General features: G+C 39.2%; 2 protein-coding genes and 1 long non-coding RNA gene across 3 annotated transcripts in view; 1 reads left to right on the forward strand and 2 right to left on the reverse strand.

The window, feature by feature from the left end:
* The window catches only part of LOC126006058 (uncharacterized), a 684,655-nt gene that overhangs the window by 46,894 nt on the left and 619,492 nt on the right, over positions 1–18,269 (reverse strand). The gene's annotated exons all lie outside the window — the stretch shown is intronic.
* MCM9 (minichromosome maintenance 9 homologous recombination repair factor) overlaps positions 1–18,269 on the reverse strand; it is an 83,524-nt gene that overhangs the window by 37,023 nt on the left and 28,232 nt on the right. The gene's annotated exons all lie outside the window — the stretch shown is intronic.
* Positions 5,062–17,738, forward strand: ASF1A (anti-silencing function 1A histone chaperone). Its single transcript, XM_049771374.1, has 4 exons — positions 5,062–5,285; positions 11,513–11,628; positions 16,003–16,179; positions 17,345–17,738. The coding sequence occupies exons 1-4, from the start codon at positions 5,177–5,179 to the stop codon at positions 17,555–17,557; spliced, it is 615 nt and encodes a 204-aa protein (XP_049627331.1). The 5' UTR covers positions 5,062–5,176; the 3' UTR covers positions 17,558–17,738.

The raw sequence follows: 18,269 nt of genomic DNA on the forward strand, positions 1-18,269 counted from the left end.
TAGGATATCATAGCTACCCAAAAATATCCCACTTGCCCTGTCTCTAATTAAGTATGCAGGGGACATTCCTGAGTTGTTTTTTTTGTTTGTTTGTTTGTTTGTTTTTAATTTAAAGAACCGTAAGAATTTCTTTTTAAGATTAGAACAATAATGAAAATGTCTCAACAAAGAGAATTCAATAGTAATAATAAAAGTATGCTTAGGTGGAATCTAGGACTGGAACACAGACAATAATTTCAATCCTGTGGTACCTTCTGCAGCAAGGCAGGGTTAGAAGTAAACTTGGTTTAATTTTTACTTTGAGAACATTTTAATTCAGTACACTTCAATTTAGTTTAATTGTAATTTTCTTTCATTTTGCTTTTTTGTGACATTACTTCAGTTTAACATCAAGTTTAAATTTTTGAATGCCCTCTGCTGAGGGACTTTGGATCATAGAAGTAGGTTGTAGTCTCTTCAAAATTTAAGTTGTACTTTGTACCTCTTCATGACACCAACAGCTCATCAACCCACACTACTGTACTACTGTCATGGTTATGTGACTACCACAGACAGTCCTTTATAACCGACCAATTATGAATTAATAGAGCTTATATTATAAAACAAACTTATTTTTTACTTTTTCCCTGATGATAATCAAACCATGCAAAGCAACTGCTCTACTACCAGCTATAACCCTTTCCTCTAAAACAACAAAAATAAAAATAAACAAAATAACAAATGTAAAAGTGAAAATACACCAACAATTTTGAAGGGAAAAATACATGGCTGTAATTAATTTGCTGGGGCTACCATAACAAATTCTCAGGTTAGGTTGCTTAAACACTGGAATCTCTTTTCCCACAGTTCTCAAGGCTTGAAGTACAATGTAGAGGCATCAGTAGGATTAGTTTTCTGTTGAAATATCTCTTGATAGCTTGCCATTGGCTGCTTTTTCCAGTGTACAGACATGGTCTCTCCTGTACCTGTCTCTGTATTGCTTCCTAGATTAGGTCCCTCTTTAAAGGATTCCTTTTAGTTTAATCACTTCGTTAAAGGATCTATCACCAAGTATAGTCACATTTTGAAGTACTGGAAGATTTGGGATATGGATTTGGGGCAAGAAGGGAAAGCATTCTACCTATAATAGTTACTATGTTCATTTACCTCCGTACTAGGCATAATTTGACTGCTTGTTTACACCCCGAACTTTTAGCTATTCACCCAAATTATCCATACAGAAAGAAGACATATGGGAATTATACACCTTCTAGTCCTCCAAGTATACTAGACTCCTTGAATACTTAATAAATGAAGACATTCATGATGAGCTCTGTGTTGAAATATGGTTAGTTTGGGAATCACCAAAAAGTTGTGTAGAAACAGATACTAGAGATTTCCTATGAAACTTTCATACTATTTTTCACATATGACATACAAATTAGCCTGAAATATTGCAAAGCACATTTGACTTTCCTATAAAATATGTCATTAGAGGAAACTATTGGAGAGATTGCTCAAAGGGCCTTCTTTCTTTTTGCCATACCCTAAGTACTCAGGACTTACTCCTGGCTCTGCACTCAGGAATCACTCCTGGAAGGGCGCTCGGGGGACCATATGAGATGCTAGCAATTGAACCTGGATCAGCCACATGCATAGTAAGTGCCCTACCCTCGATACTATCTCTGCCCCGTCAAGTACTCTCTTATATATCTGAAGGGCAGTAACTCTAAGATGGAGGAACAGTACAACTGGCCTGGTGCCTTTTGTGACTTCCAGTGAACTATCAGAGCTCCCCCAAGTTATTTATAACATGCTAAACAAAACATTTTCTTTTCGTTTTATTATTTTTTTTAGTGAAGCAAAATGGTTTTTACAGAATGAAATTTAGGAAGATGGGGGTTTTGATTGAGGGGGTGAGTAGAAAGGGAGAGGCAGTAATAATAATATTATTATTAATAATAATAATTAATAACATTAATAATAATGTTCATAGGCTTCTCCAGAGGAGAAAAAAGCAGATACAAGAAAGAGAGTGTTTAAGAAAGAAAATGAGCTTGAAAAAGTAAGCAAATCTAACCAAAACAATTTAAAGAAGTTAAATCAACAAAATGCAGGTAGACCTTCATAGTCCTTGAGGCCCTATATTTATCAAAACCAAATTTTATGACAAGATGCAGTCTATAATGACATACTTCCTACAATATGATTTCTTAAAATTTTTACCAAGATTTTTTTTTTGGTTTTTGGGCCACACCCGTTTGACGCTCAGGGGTTACTCCTGGCTATTCGCTCAGAAATCACTCCTGGCTTGGGGGGACCATATGGGACGTGGGGGGATCGAACCGTGATCCATCCTACACTTGCGCTTGCAAGGCAGATACCTTACCTCTAGCGCCACTTCTCTGGCCCACCGAGATTTTTTTAATATAGAACAAGTGAATAAGAATCTCCTCTTATTATATGTGCAATAAGACCTGGGAAATATTGCAGAGATCGGGGTGCATGGATTGTATGCACAGATCTGAATTAAATGCACAACATCATATCAACCACATAATTTCATAAGCAGCACCTTGTGTAGCCCTGGAGGTTCCCCTGTTTGGTCTGGTGTGGTGGTGAGGACCCAGAGTACTATCTAGTAATCTTCGGTATTACTGAAACTCACATTGCATTGGGAGTGGGCCATAGGTCACCTGAACATTAACTGGGAGGCCCCTTTTCAAAAAAAAATAAAAGGGTAACTGAGACAATAATCAGAGAACTATATATAACATTCTCAAGGGCATCTTGTATTAATCTTCAAATAGTCGTTTATCATATATTTGAATATTATCTTTTTTTTTTTTTTTGGTTTGGTTTGTTTTTGGGACACACCAAAAAGTGTTCAAGGGTTACTTCTGACACTGTGCTCAGAAAATAGTCCTAGCAGGCTATGAGATTTCAGTGACTGAACTTGGGCTGGCTGTGTGCAAGGCAAACGCCATACCCGCTGTTCTATCACTCTGGCCCCTGTATGTTATCTTATAGACATTTTTGTTAGGTCCATCACAAAAGGGTCAGTTTGTATATAGTTTATCAGTTATAATAGTGAGTGCTTATTATATCATGTGGTTATATACATATATGTACATATACATATATGTGTATATTGTGGGTTTTGAGCTATACCTGGCTGATCTCAAAAGTCCAGCTCTGTGCTCAGAATCACTCCTATAGGTGCACAGGGACCAAGCATAGGAAGGCTGCATGCAAGGCAAAATCCACCTTACTAACTCTTTATCCCTGTGACTAACACTTAAATGCACACTAACATCTGGTTTAGGGAACCTTTTCGGCTGGGTCCTATTTGACTAATACAAGCACCACTGGTGGCTCATACTTAAATTTGCCTTAATTAACACAAACTACAGTAGAGGAGCCCACATGTTAACCCACTGACAATAAATCCTCACTCTACCACCTGTAGTTTTCCTAAATATGAGGCTTGGTATTAGATGTTCCACATTTACTTTCAAAGGACATCAGATAAAGAGAGGTTCATCAAAAGCGTCCCACTTAAGTATAAAAAATGTCCAAAGAACCACAAATCAGAATTCCAGCACACTAGGAAAATTCTTCCAGCATAACAAAATGTGTTTTGGGGGCTTATTTTCTCACCCAATTAAACAACTTTCATGGTTTCATTCGTGTAATTTAACAGGGGGAAAATACTTTATGAATAGTAGGTACTAAAAAAAGCATTTATACTTAACTCAGAATGTAAATATTCAATAAACTCACACCTGTGCTAAAAGCTCTTTCCTAGTGAAAAAGCAGCAGCACAAATGAATCCATTTTCTTAATTCAGACTTGAATTGGCTTTCAAGCACGCAGATTCTTCATAATTAACTTGTATATGGCACAGTTTTTAATTCACAAACGGTTTGGGTTCTATTTTTGTAAAATCAATGGGCTTGCTATGCCACTTTGTGCTCTAACTCTCCTTTTTTCCTTCATTTCCATCTAGTGCCCTCTGATCTAAAGCTTCCATTTTCTCTTTTCAAGTTCCGATATGCACACCAAAAGACAGAACCCTGGGGCGTAACCGTACATCTCTAAGTAATTTTCTTATTTCCCTTTTCCAAGTTAAAAGAGGCAGCAAACGATTTAGGTACAGCTCCAGTAGTACCTATTAAAATTTTCCAAGCCAAGTATGGACCCAGAAAACCCCCCAAACATCATTCCAGCCTTCATTTCGTGGTCGTACCCCAAGGCAGATGTTGGACCAAGAAAGAGATTTCCAAAATGGCTTTGCTCTTTCAAGCTGGCATCGCTCGGTAAATTGAAATTTATTTCCACTGCAACCTCTCCTCCGAATAAGGACACGGTTCAGAGCCGAACCAAATCTAGTGTAGACGACTCATTGAATGGGCTAAATTCGGTTAAAGCAAAAATAAGTAATAAACGCTGGGTAGATGTAAAAGCAGATGAAAAAGAAAAAAGAAAAACCCCACAAATAAACAATAACAACCACCAGCAGCAGCGAGCCGAAGGGCGGGGAAGCTCTCACCGCCGCGCCCTCCCGCCCCTCCGAGGCCACGCCCCCACCCAGACCACGCCCCTACGGCCTCTCCTCGCCCCGCCACGCCCGATGTGCGGCGCGGGAGCCGCCGGGCCGGGGGCGTGGCCTGAACCGACCCCGCCCCTCCGGCGGCTCCGGCGGCGGCAGCGGCGGTCTCCGCGCGGGGCCTCCCAGCCCGTATAGCGCTCACTTTGTTCTCCGCCTTTGTCCTGGTCCACACCAGCAGGTGGAGCCGCAGTGAAAGTTTCCGAGTCCGTTCCGGGTGCGGGCGCCCATCTTGCCTGCCGCCGAGGCCCTCGCGGGAGGAGGAGGGCCCGGGGCTCGGGGGCAGCCAATCGCGGGCAACGCTGCTAGTTATCAGAGCAGAATGGGCTGTAGCTGAGTGGAATAGGAAAGCTGCAAGGAGAAAAAAAATCCCTCCACTCCACACGGTGGAGCGTTCCGGTGTCAATAAGAAAGAGGGGGAAAAGTTTCTCAAGTCGCCGCCGCACGACGTGGGGCCGGCCGCGCCGGGGCGGGGGTCTGCGCTCGCCTTCCCGAGCGGCCGCGCGCCGGACTTTTGCTCGCGCCGCCGCCGAGCCCCCCGCGCCGTGCCATTGTGTGGGTCCTTTCCTCTGCCTCCGTCTGCGAAATATGGCCAAGGTTCAGGTGAACAACGTCGTGGTGCTGGACAACCCGTCTCCCTTCTACAACCCGTTCCAGTTCGAGATCACCTTCGAGTGCATCGAGGACCTGTCTGAAGGTGAGCGGGCGAGGCGAGGCGAGGCGCGGCGAGGCTGTCAGCGGCGGCGGCGACGTGCAAAGTTTCCCGGGCCCGGCCTCGCGCGGGCGGGCGGGCGGAGGAGCCGACGAGCCGACGGGCGGCCGCCCCGGAGGGAAACTTGAAGTTGCCGGCGCGGTGGCCGGGCGAGGCGAGGCGAGGCGAGGCGCGGCGCGTGCGGGGCGGTGCGGGCGCTCGGCCGGCAGCCGCGGGGCTCAAGTTGCTCGCGAGGAACTTGTGCGAGCGGACGGAGGGAGCCATGTTGTCAGCTTTGTCTGGGCGGGCGGGCCGTGCGGAAGACCCGCCACTCCGACCCCGCGGCGCCGGGGTGGCCCCAGTCGCCCCCCAGCCCCGGTCGGGGCGCCTGGGGATCCGGGGCAGGGAGGAGCGGCAGAGGAGAGGGGTCGCCGCCGGGTTGAGTTCGCCCTGGAGCCATCTTCGCCGAGGAGGGAGGACGGGGCCGGCGACCCCGGCATCCTCCGCTCGGGGGTGACGAACGCGGCGCCCCGCCTGCCCGCCGGACCCTCGCTGGAGCCCACGCCGGAGTTCGCGTCCTCCCTCCGGTCGCGGTCCCTCCCTGCCCGTCGCGCGGCTTCCACCGAGGAGCGGTGGAGGCGGGCGCGGCGCAGTCCCGGGCCCGGGTGCTGGCCGGCCGGCGCCCGGGATGCTCGGGGAGGGGGGGGGGGCGGGATGCGGGATGCGGGCGCGCAGGCTCGCCCCGACCCACCGGCTAGCCCGGACCCTCCTCCTCCTCCTCCTCAATAACCGAAAGCTTCTCTCCGGAAGAACAAATCTATTGCCAAGCTAGAAAGTTACATTGCACACCAGAGCAGAGATAAGTTCAGTTCTTAAAAATAATTTCCAGGACCTTTTAATCACTGGCCTCTAAATAGTTCTGAAAGAAGACTTTGAAATCTTAACTAAAATAACTCCACGTCCAAACTCCAAACCCCTGAACATAGCACACTCAAGTTGGGCTAGGAAATTACAAGGTAAATTCCTGATGGCAATGCTAGCATTTTTTTTTTTTTGCCTTTTTTTAAGGTTTCCACAGAGAAATAGTTTTCATTTTAGGATGTGCTGTAAGACATACTTAGGAAACTAAGTATGCCGAGGTTTTATCTCTTTTTTTTTCCTTAGGTTTTACTAAAATAATTCAGTGAGGGCTATTTCCAAAATTTTAGGGGAAAAGTTCACCAGGGTAGTTTTACAGTTAAAAAATGGGACACACTTCTGAGGCCTTACTAGTTGTACTACATTTAACAAAATGCATTTAAATTATTCTATTCATGACAAGTAAAGTGTTTTCATTTTAAAGTCAGCTTCAAGTCTATAAAATGTATTTTATATATTTAAGCTGTATGCTTAATTAAACTGCATTAAACTTTTAAAAAATTGTACAGACATAAAGTAAACAGACCTGTATTTTCCTCCTAACTCCTAATACCACGATTAACACTTTGTGCTCTTTTCCTTGATACACATATGAAAGTGTATATGCAATGTAAATATTACGCATATTAGATATTTCTTAGATTCATTTATTAAAATAATTTCTAAATAGGCCTTTCATAATAAAAAAAAATAAAGGGAAATGTGCCTTAGATAAATATAGGAGATTATCTTAGATCAAAGTAAAAACTTCAAGCCATTTGATTATTTTCTTAGTATTAACTAAGTATTTTAGCTACTTGGACCATTTTTCCCAACTCATCTTTATTTGTCCATTTTTATTGCCCATTACATAGGGAATATGGACAAATGCAAGAGACATCCTTTACAGCTCATTCTAGTGTTTTAGGCAGCCATCAAATTACAAATATAAGCATCTTCCATTATAGGGGCCAATTGTCAACAAGGCTTTGAAATTGGTTGAAATCCGCCATTTTTGGAAACAGAATGTTCCAATTTTACCTGAGATCTGTCTGAATCCCACCAATACAGCAGAATTTTTATAGTCCCAATGTCAGATATTTACCTATTTACATTTGCAATCCTCACATCCCAGAGCATCTATGTTGGGCATATTTATTATTATTTATGTAGTATTTTTTTAGAAAGAGTTTAAGCTGAGTCATACTGAACTACAAAGGAATCTTTGAATCAAAAAGGTGCCATGTTTGTAGACTCCACCTAGAGGCTTACTTTTGCAAAGGGCTTTGTATAGGCTCCATACTTAAATATTACATTACTTAAAAAATCTGTTCTTAAAATTAGTAATTTTTTTCTTAAATTCTGACCCGAACGATTTTTTCATGCATTTACTTGCTACAGAACCCCACAACTTCCTTTAAAAAAAATTGCCCTGATGCTTGGCTATTTTTTAAGATAATTTAGGGATAGAACAGTAGCCCTGATTTTAGAATTTACTGGGCAATGGGAGACTATTTGATTTGTTTGATCTAATGGGCACCAAACTTCATTCTATTTCTCTATTGAGTGGATCCATTTTTAAAATGTTGATCAATAGCAGTAATTGTAGCTGTTGTCATTTGCATACTTAAAAGAGTGTACTAGAATGCACTTTGTTGATGCATCATGCTTTCAAACTTCAGGCATATATTTATAAATCTCAAGACTACTAATTAAAACGCAGGTCTTCCCAATTAGGGTAATTAAACTTTCCTTTGGTAACTATACTCACTCCCCCTACAAAAGCAGACACTTTGGGCTAAGGTTACCATGATTAAATGAAACAGTTAACTTTTAAAAATAAATAAATGGTCTCTTTCAAATGAAAACTTGGATAAAGGATCTGATGCTCTCTTTTCCACTTTTGAATGCAGGGTACAAGAAAATGAAAGTTGATTCGAAAATAACTGATGTTAATTTATAAATAAGTACCAATCATTTTAAACGTATTAACTAATGTAAGCATTCACAAACATAAAAAAAAAAGTACAGGTGATCAGTGAGTTATCACCTATGCTCCTTAGGGCTAAATTATCTCCCAGTGACCTCGGTGATTATTTCCAAACTCCATCTATTGTCCAATTAAGTTCCTTTATTTCACCATTTAAGAGCTAATAAGGGAAGAAACTGTTTAAAGTTCTGGGCAAAAAACTAGTATCTGATTCTTTGGTTTACCAAGTAGATTATTTAGAGGTTCTCAAACTTATTGGCCTACAGCCTCATTTAAAAAAATATTTACCCAGCACAACTGACCCTGCATCCTCCCACACTGTTGCTGTACTGTTAGGGACATTATCACTACTTTGAGAAAGGCCTTTCACACAGCTTTAATTTGTTTACATAATAGGTAAAATAAGTTCAAACAACAGGTATGAAATGTTATAACCACTGTTCAGCACATAGGTATCTTATAAAAGTTGATTTACAAAAGCATAAGCTGTTCTAAAACTTGCCAATACCAACTTCATTTGTGCCAGCTGGGAACCCAAGGGCATTATATGTATAGTGGTTACAAATACATAGAGTATAGTCAAAATATTCCAAAAATGTCCATGTTGACAATTAGCTTTCTCATCTGATCAGTTTAGCAGTTTTCACATCATTTTCAAAAACATCACTTGACTGGCTTTTTGGGCTACTTACCTCAGTTTTTTTTTTTTTTTTTTTTTTTGGTTTTTTTGGCCACATCATTTGATGCTCAGGGGTTACTCCTGGCTAAGTGCTCAGAAATTGCCCCTGGCTTGGGGGGACCATATGGGATGCCGGGGGGATCGAAACTCGGTCCTTCCTTGGCTACCGCTTGCAAGGCAGACACCTTACCTCTAGCGCCACCTCGATGGCCCCTTACCTCAATTATTGGCTACCATTTTTTTAAAGTACACTTTCCTCCCTTTTATGGCTTTTGGGTCATACCAGCTGTGTTCACCTTATTCCTTCCTGCCTCTGCTTTCAGGATCACTTTTGGCAGGCTTTGGAGACCAGGGATTGAACCTAGGTTGCATGCATGCAGGGCAAGCACCTACTACTACTCCACAAAAATATTTGAGATCTGTCCAGTTTGCAACTGCCTATTACCATCATGGTCTTAGCCAGCATGGTTTCCTGCCTTAATTGTTGAATTTTCTTTCCTTGTTCTCTGACAGTCTACACTGAACACAGCTGCCAAAATGATTTAAAAATGAAAGCCAGGGGCCCGGAGAGATAGCACAGCTGTGTTTGCCTTGCAAGCAGCCGATCCAGGACCAAAGGTGGTAGGTTCGAATCCCGGTGTCCCATATGGTCCCCCGTGCCTGCCAGGAGCTATTTCTGAGCAGACAGCCAGGAGTAAGCCCTGAGCACTGCTGGGTGTGGCCCAAAAACCAAAAAAAAAAAAAAAAATGAAAGCCAGATCATGTTACCCTAATTCCATTTGGAAGGCCCAAATAGCTTTCTTTGCTATGCAGTACCAACCAAGACTGAAGGCTTTCAAATCTATCATTTAGCCAAACCTTTCTTCAGTCTCTTGTTTATTCTCATACCTCTATACTAGACCTCCTTCTTGAGTATTCCAAGTATATGGTATTGTAATATTTCTTGATCCTTTTCAAACTGTGTCCCAATCCAATTTTGTTTCTTCTTGTGGCCCCCACATCCTGCTATTCTTTGGCTTCCTCATCTCATGGCCCCTATTTACATAATTTTCATCTGTGGCCTCAAATGGAATATCTTGGAGAGAGAACAAATGGCCCCCTACTTGTAAAACACTACTGTATTTTATCAGATGGTACAGCAAAGTAGTGCTTCTTAATTTTTTTTTTTTTTGGTTTTTGGGTCACACACAGGGGTTACTCCTGGCTGTCTGCTCAGAAATAGCTCCTAGCAGGCACGGGGGACCATATGGGACACCGGTATTCGAACCAACCACCTTTGGTCCTGAATCGGCTGCTTGCCAGGCAAACACCGCTGTGCTATCTCTCTGGGCCCGCTTCTTAATTTTTTTTTACTCATCCCCATCATTCAAGGAATTTTTATGTGAGCCTAGACATACAAATATATAAAACAGGTATACATATCAAACATTTACTGGTAACAAATCATAAAGGTGATTTCAAAATGAAGGTTTTAAAAGTTAGGTGGCCCACAAATTTAAGAAGTTAGGATTTAGGGGTTTGGATAGTTTGGGGTTAAAGCAAATGCCTTGCTCTAACTGACCCCTGTCTGATCCTTGGCCCTTTATAGTACCGAGTACTGCCAGGTACAGTCCTGAGGCTCCCAGACACTGTTGGAAGCAGCCCAGGTAATACCTGATGAGCACTGACTGTATCCTTAAGCCCATGCACTGAACTGCTAGCCCTTTTGACCATAAATCACTAGAAGGCCCCATCTCATAAAAAAAAAAATAAAGGCTAAGGTATAAAGGTCCTTCATTTCCTCTTCCTAACTTAAAGAATTTAGGAATTGGAGAGAGATTATAAGTAAGTAGGATGTTTAATGCACTCTGCTCACTCTGGTTCAATCCTGAGCACCTGATACAGTCTGCGCTCCTCCAGGAGTAAGCCCTGAGCATCTCCTGTGTGGCCAAAAACAACTAATAACAACATAAGACACAATGGATTATCATGAGGAAAAACCTAACAGTTGTTGATATACATCTTCTGAACCAATGATATTTCTACTTGGGTACTCTTTATATTTCAGTAATATTGAGGAATAATTATTGAGACACTTCTAAAGTGTTTCAGTAGGTTGTCAGAGATGATATTTAAAAAAAGGATAAGATTTTATGCCAAATGCAGGGAAAGCTATAGATATATGTTGGTATCTTTACTGAGTATGTTTCAGAACACTTGTTCTGCCAATGTCTTATGAATCCTAAAACAAGGCTGTAACATTTCCCAAGTATTTGATCATATTGTTTTATAAATCAGGAGCACTGCTTTTCAAAACAAAATTTTGAGAAACAGTATTAAATATAAGAATTGGGGCCGGAGAGTTAGCACAGCAGTGTTAGCCTTGCAAGCAGCCGACCCAGGACCTAAGGTGGCTGGTTCAAATCCCAGTGTCTCATATGGTCCCCCGTGCCTGCCAGGAGCTATTTCTGAGCAGACAGCCAGGAGTAACCCCTGAGCATAGCCGGGTGTGACCCAAAAACCATAAGAATTTTATAAAGCACAGTTCAGATCCTTTCTGGGTTTTCTACTTTGAGAAGTCACTTTTGCAGTCCATAAATGACAAGTGAACATGAAGCATGTCTTTGATGGCACTTGACAATGTTATTGCTAAGTACAAAATAATAATGTTTTGTTTTTTAACCCTAGACTTGGAGTGGAAAATTATCTATGTGGGCTCTGCAGAAAGTGAAGAATATGATCAAGTATTAGACTCTGTGTTAGTGGGTCCTGTCCCTGCAGGAAGGCATATGTTTGTATTTCAGGTAAGATTTTTTTTGCTAATATTTGTCACGTATAATTTACTTTTAAACTACTTAGAATATTTCTACATTTAATTTTTTTAAATACTAAGTCACGGTGATTTCCAGTTATTCATGGTTGAGTTTCTGAAGTATGTATACAAGTGTTCCAAAAATAGTCCCAGCATCACTGTCAGTTCCCTCAACTAATATCTCCATGTTCCCTTCCACATCCCACCAAGTATATTCCAAAAAGATTGGATCAGATGTTTTGTTTTCCCTTTTTCTTTTGTGTTAATACATTCTTCTATTGCATTTACCTTTTATCTGCATCTGTGATATTTTAGGACATCTCTGTCTTAAATCTCTTGGTTTTTGTATGCTGAGCTACTAATTAAATCTTCACTACTTCATGTTATCTTTATTATTTCAGGGTTTGCATAACACTAGACAATACTATGCTATGTCATTACACTAGTCAATTCTTTGCTATGTCATGGCATACCTGGGTAGTTAACTTTAGGTTCCTTCTTAAAAGATTTTTTTGGTTTTTGGGCCACAACCGGGGTACTGGTGCTGAGGGAACCATGTGCTACCGCAGGTCCCATGAGCCTGCTGGGTGTGATCCCCACCCCCCCAAAGGTAATAAATTATTTTTATACATGTTAAATTTTTATGAAACTAACCAATATTTCACATTGATATATACTTATTAAAGAAATATTAATTTATAATAACCCAAATAATACACAATCTAAGAAAAAAATAGTACTAAATGTTGTTCCAAGTAGTTCTCCATCAATTAAGTAAACCCACTAAAAACTTCATTAATTTTTCCTATCTTTGTGACTTTCATGTTTTCTCACTTTAAAGATGGGACCAATTTAAGTACTATTGGTTAAATGAAAATAATACCAGAAGATACTGGTATTATTTATTATTCCCTTTCTCTCCAATAGAATTTTGAATCTTGTTCTCTCTGTTTGATCACTGGCACTACATACAGCACCAGTTCAGTCAGGGAGACCCTTGATCACCATCAGGTGTGACCCCAAAACAAGAAGAATCTTGGTTACTTAGCCTTAGTATTTTGTTTTACCTTAAAAACAACAAATCATTTTTTAAATACAAACAGATGGTTAAGTAGTTAAACCAAATTGATTGAATTTAAATATAATCTTAATAAAAGATCGATATGGTTACCAGAGTGTGTTTGTTGAGAAGCACTGCCATCTCAGATCTAGTTCAAATCTCACTCTACTGTTTAACTTGTGACTTCCTCCAGTCATTTATAGAATGCAGATAATATCCGTCCAAAAGAGTTATAAGGATTAAGTAAAGAATAAAATAGTTAATTACCAATGACTGACAAATAGCACTCTATTTCTATAATTAAAACTAAGCTTTTGTGGGTTTTTTTTTTGTTTGTTTTTGGGCCACACCTGGCAGAGCTCAGGGATTACTCCTGGCTGGCTCCTAGTGAAAGTGTTCTTTTTTTATAGCTGAAACCCAACTACAAACATGTTTGTGTTGATGCTTAAATAAAGATATTAATTTATTAAAAAAAAAAAAAAGAAATCGCTCCTGGCAGGTTCAGGGGAGCATTTGGGTTCTGGGAATCAAACCCAGTCATCCCAGGTTGGCCACATGCAAGGCAAATGCCCTACTACTTTGCTATCACTCTGGCCCAATTAGAACTAAGTTTTTAATTCTCTTTGCCTCTTGAAAACAAAGGAGCAGTATTTGCTCGCCCACAAATTTGAGAAACTTGATTTCTCATGTAATGACACTTTTTTATACAGCTATAAAAACTTGCAAATAAGTGCCTTATGTTTGAAACAACAACAAAAAAGATCTTTTCCATGTTTATAATGTTAAGAACAGCCTAAACTTTTGATTGAGAGTGTTATAGGAAAGTTTATTCAAAAGTCTTACTATTGATTTTCAGGTTGCTGTACTTTGTGTCAGTGCCTATTTCCCAAAAAGCACAGAAGTAGCAATGTGATTTAGCATCTGTGCAGCAAAATTTATCATTATTAATGGAAAGATATTAAAAATCAGTTTTTATTTTCTGCTATTATTAAACACATCTAGTCTCATGATTTTGTCATTCAGAATAAACTTTGCCTTATGAATATGGCAAAGCTAGGATACATGAATGCATCCAGATATCCCTGTTTGAAGTTAATGATCTTTCACCTATCATTCTCCATCTTAATCTAAAACTGTTAGCAAATGTTTTAAAATGTTTGTGGAGATGGGAAGCATTATGGGAGAAATTTCCTATAGTAATACTAATAAAATGTATGTTTTCAGTCTAGCCATTTCCAACTAAATGAGAATTTCTTTTTTTGGGGGGGGCACACCCATTTGATGCTCAGGGGTTACTCCTGGCTAAGCCTCAGAAATCGCCCCTGGCTTGAGGGAACCATATGGGATCAAACCGCAGTCCTTCCTTGGCTAGCGCTTGCAAGGCAGACACCTTACCTCTAGCGCCACCTCACCAGCCCCTAAATGAGAATTTCTTTTGAGAATTCTGACAGTAAATTTACCCTTCCAGGGAAGGGCACAAAGGATCTCTAAGATAAAACTATTTTTCAGAACAAGTCTCAGTTCACATTCTATAATCTCCACAAAAATTATAAACCCCTCCAGAGCAGAAATGAATTATGAATAAATATCCAAATTTTATATACATAGTATATGCCTGGAGCTTATAACAGTCACGAGGTTAAGAAGATGGAACTGATGGAACAGAATCCAGGATTAAGTCTAGAACTTTGGGGAAAACTGAAAGCTAAACATTTAAATTACTGGGCATATACTAGTAGCAAATTTATGTCAAGCAATGAATGCTTAAGAGTGTGTCATTAGTCCTTCCTTTGAATTAGAGAGGGCATCATTGATAAGGATACATTTGATGTAGGCTTCAAGAGATTATTTTTGTAATATTAGGAATGGATCTTTCAGGCCAAGTAAATAGACATCACACAAAGGGGCATAGATCTATAAGGGATTATCACTACATTTTAAAGAGCCAGTGTAATTCTGGAAGTAGAATTGTAGAATTAGATGAATTGTGATTAGACATATAAAAGTCTGAGTCCAGCCAATTTTCTTTCCTGCACACTGCTATGGACAGAATCAAAACTCTTGTTCATCCTCTCAGCTTCCCTAGCTCATTTGTCTCAATCTGAAATATTTTTTCCAACATTTAGTTTACAGAAGAGCTTGATTCAGATAAAGATCATTGATGACATTTGTATATCACACAAAAAAATTACATTTTTGGAACTTCCATTGTATGTGGTTTCTCTTTGTATGGGGACCATTATCTGTTGGCGCTCAAGGACTATTCCTAGCCTGGTGTTTGGATTATGTAATTTCTGGGCGTTCCCAATTCCTGGCCTCCTACATGCAAAGCATATGCTCAACTCCTTTGAGCTAACTCCCAGCCTGATGTGTATTGTTTAAAAACACTACATTTTAGTACCTACCAAAGTCATTCACAATGGAGAATTGACACTTAAAAAAATCTGCTAGATAGCTTATTTACATTCCATTTTCAATTTTACTGTTACATTTGGGGTGGGGGTTGGGGGTCACACCTGTGTCACTCAGGAATCACTCCAGGCTCTGTGCTCAGAAATCGCTCCCGGCTGGCTCAGGGACCATATAGGATGCCAGGAATTGAACCCCAGGCATGTACTGGGTTGGCCATGTGCAAGACAAACACCCTACTGCTGTGCTATCTCTCCAGCCCCTGTTAATTTACTTTTAAATCTTTGAGGGTGGTTGGGTAAAATATATTCTGGGTAGAAGACAGAAATGGGGAGAATATTTGCTACTAGTAGGCTGTATAAAGAAAATTGAATGTTTATTAATCTATGTCTGAAAATTAGGTCTGGAAGACTTAATTGTTCTGTATTGTATAAAGGCTTTATAATTACCGTGTAATTATGCCTCATGAACTATACTAAACTTGATCCAGATTTTCCTTCAGAAATAGTGATGCTTTTTGGTGCGGAGGGTAGGGTACTTACTTGGATTGTATGTGGCTGACCTGGGTTTTGATCCCTGGCACCCCGTATGGTCTCCTGAGCCTTGCCAAGAGTGATTCCTGTTTAGAGTCCAGAGAAAGCCCCGAGCACCACTGGGTATGGCCCCAAACCAAAGAGTAGTAGTACTTTTAACTAAAATCATTAGTGTACTATAGGTAGGTGTATAAACTGTATTTTCACTGTATGAACTATCTCAAAAATAAGTATTTTGCTTTTCTTGTATGATTACACATTTTGTTATTGTGCCACTTCAACTGTTGGTCTCAAGGTAACTAAATCTTTGGTCTTGTAGTTAACAACATTTTGTATTTTTTCTTTTCTTTTTAAATTACTCTAGGCTGATGCGCCTAATCCAGGACTCATTCCAGATGCAGATGCAGTAGGTGTAACTGTTGTACTAATTACATGTACCTATCGGGGTCAAGAATTTATTAGAGTTGGCTATTATGTAAATAATGAATATACCGAGACAGAGTTAAGAGAAAATCCTCCAGTAAAACCAGACTTCTCCAAGGTAATGTTCTGTTATTTTTTTTCATTACTCTTATTGTACAAATTTTTGAGTAATGGAGCAAATTACATCTATAATAATGTTGTTGCTCATAATCACTGTTCTGTTGGTGTGAGTGCCCTCTCATAGGCTTCTGCCAGATGACACTGAGATTGCTTGGGTGTCCTGAGATGACTTAGAAAAATGAAATTGCATATCTATATGACTTTATATATGGCATTTCCCAGGTATTATGAATATCTAATTGTACCGTTAGAACTTGAAAGTCCATGTTGTACTTTCTTCAATAATTATGTTATCTCTAACTCTTCTAAGAATTGTGGAAGTTTTTTATTTGAACACTTATCTCAAAACACCTATTTGCCTTTATTTAATCTGCTATTAGAGGAGAGAAAACAAATTTAGACTGAGCTAAAATCTATTTCTGTAATTGAGTATTCTCAAAAATATCTAGTACCCTTTGGCTTTCCATTGAGAATAATAATTTATTATACTGTTTTTGTAAGATAATGCATGATGCTTTATCTTTCTGACCTTGTGAGAAAAATTAAATGAGAGAAGAATAGAATATTCTCCTTTAAGATAAGGTTGGAATGTTACTTTTTCCTGGAATTATTTTGCTGGTATGGGATCTTTCACTGATCCAATTATTAGTTATTTGTAGAGTTCTTTTTATAGGGAAAAAAAGAGAAAAAAATACAAAATAATGGTTTGTAAAAATGAGACAAAATTAAAATTAGGCAGCAAGTAATATAAAAGATATTAGGGAAAATTAATTTTTGGGAAAATATTACTAGAAAGTTACCACACCAAGCTGAAGAACATGCTAGTTTATATATTCTCAAGCCTTTATCTTCAAGATTATCTTTTTTTTAGGGAATAGAAATATAGAGGAGTTTGATACTTATGGGATGGTAAAAAAAAAAAAAAAACTGGGATAAATTCCTTTAAATTTTCCATATATTGTTTTCATTAGTCGTCTTTGCTATAATTCTAGTGTGGAATAAGACTTTATTACAATTACAGTGCTAATATTTTTACTTATTAATATCTTTGTATATGAATTTAGCCCTTTTGAAGAACTAATAAGAAAGTTATTAAGCAGTTCTTTTTTTTGGTTGCAATCTGACTTAGTATTTATCATTTACTTACTTTCTTCTTCCTCTAGCTTCAAAGAAATATTTTGGCATCTAATCCTAGAGTCACAAGATTCCACATTAATTGGGAAGATAACACAGAAAAACTGGAAGATGCAGAGAGCAGTAATCCAAATCTACAATCACTTCTTTCAACAGATGCATTACCTTCAGCATCAAAGGGTTGGTCCACATCAGAAAACTCACTAAATGTTATGTTAGAATCCCACATGGACTGCATGTGACCAACTGTCATCCCTTAGTACCAATTAAGCTATAATACACAGAACTATTTCCCTGAATTTCCGTAAGTATACAGCCAAGATACAATGTGAAGAATTTGTTTTAAAAACATTCTGTAGAAAGTTTATAAGAAACCAGTATTTGAGCAAATTGTGAAATATAAATACAACTATTTTTAAGTAATTTTTTCTCTTATGTGTTATTTTTGTTTGTTCTGAAAATAATCTGATTAAAACATATATATAATTTTCTTCTCCTTTATGTAATTAAAGCACTTATAAAGAAAAAAATATGAATCAGACCAGGATATAAAGATGCCTTGCCTCTTGGACAATAATAATATTACACTCACCTTAAAAAAGAACACAATTAACTTCAACTAAAATATTTCTGTGATAACGGTCTAGTTATAAAAGGCAACTTTCTGTTGCCCTCCATCTATACCTTCCATTCCTTAAGAGATTTGAAGTCAACTGCTGTTAGGATCTGATTTTTCAGACTGTCTAGACTCCTCATGGCTACTATAGTTCACATAATACAAATAATCAATGTGATTTCAAGATAGTTCCCTGGCTTCATTTTTATAAGAGAAATCAGAACATTCCCTGACTCCTGCATTGTTTTTAAAATGTCAAGAACAGATAATTGTTTCTAGTATAGAGGTTAGGGTACATGCCTTTCATGTTCCTTACTCTAGTTTGATTCCCAGTACTA

Source organism: Suncus etruscus, chromosome 4, assembly GCF_024139225.1.
Source record: "Suncus etruscus isolate mSunEtr1 chromosome 4, mSunEtr1.pri.cur, whole genome shotgun sequence".
NCBI lineage: Eukaryota > Metazoa > Chordata > Mammalia > Eulipotyphla > Soricidae > Suncus > Suncus etruscus.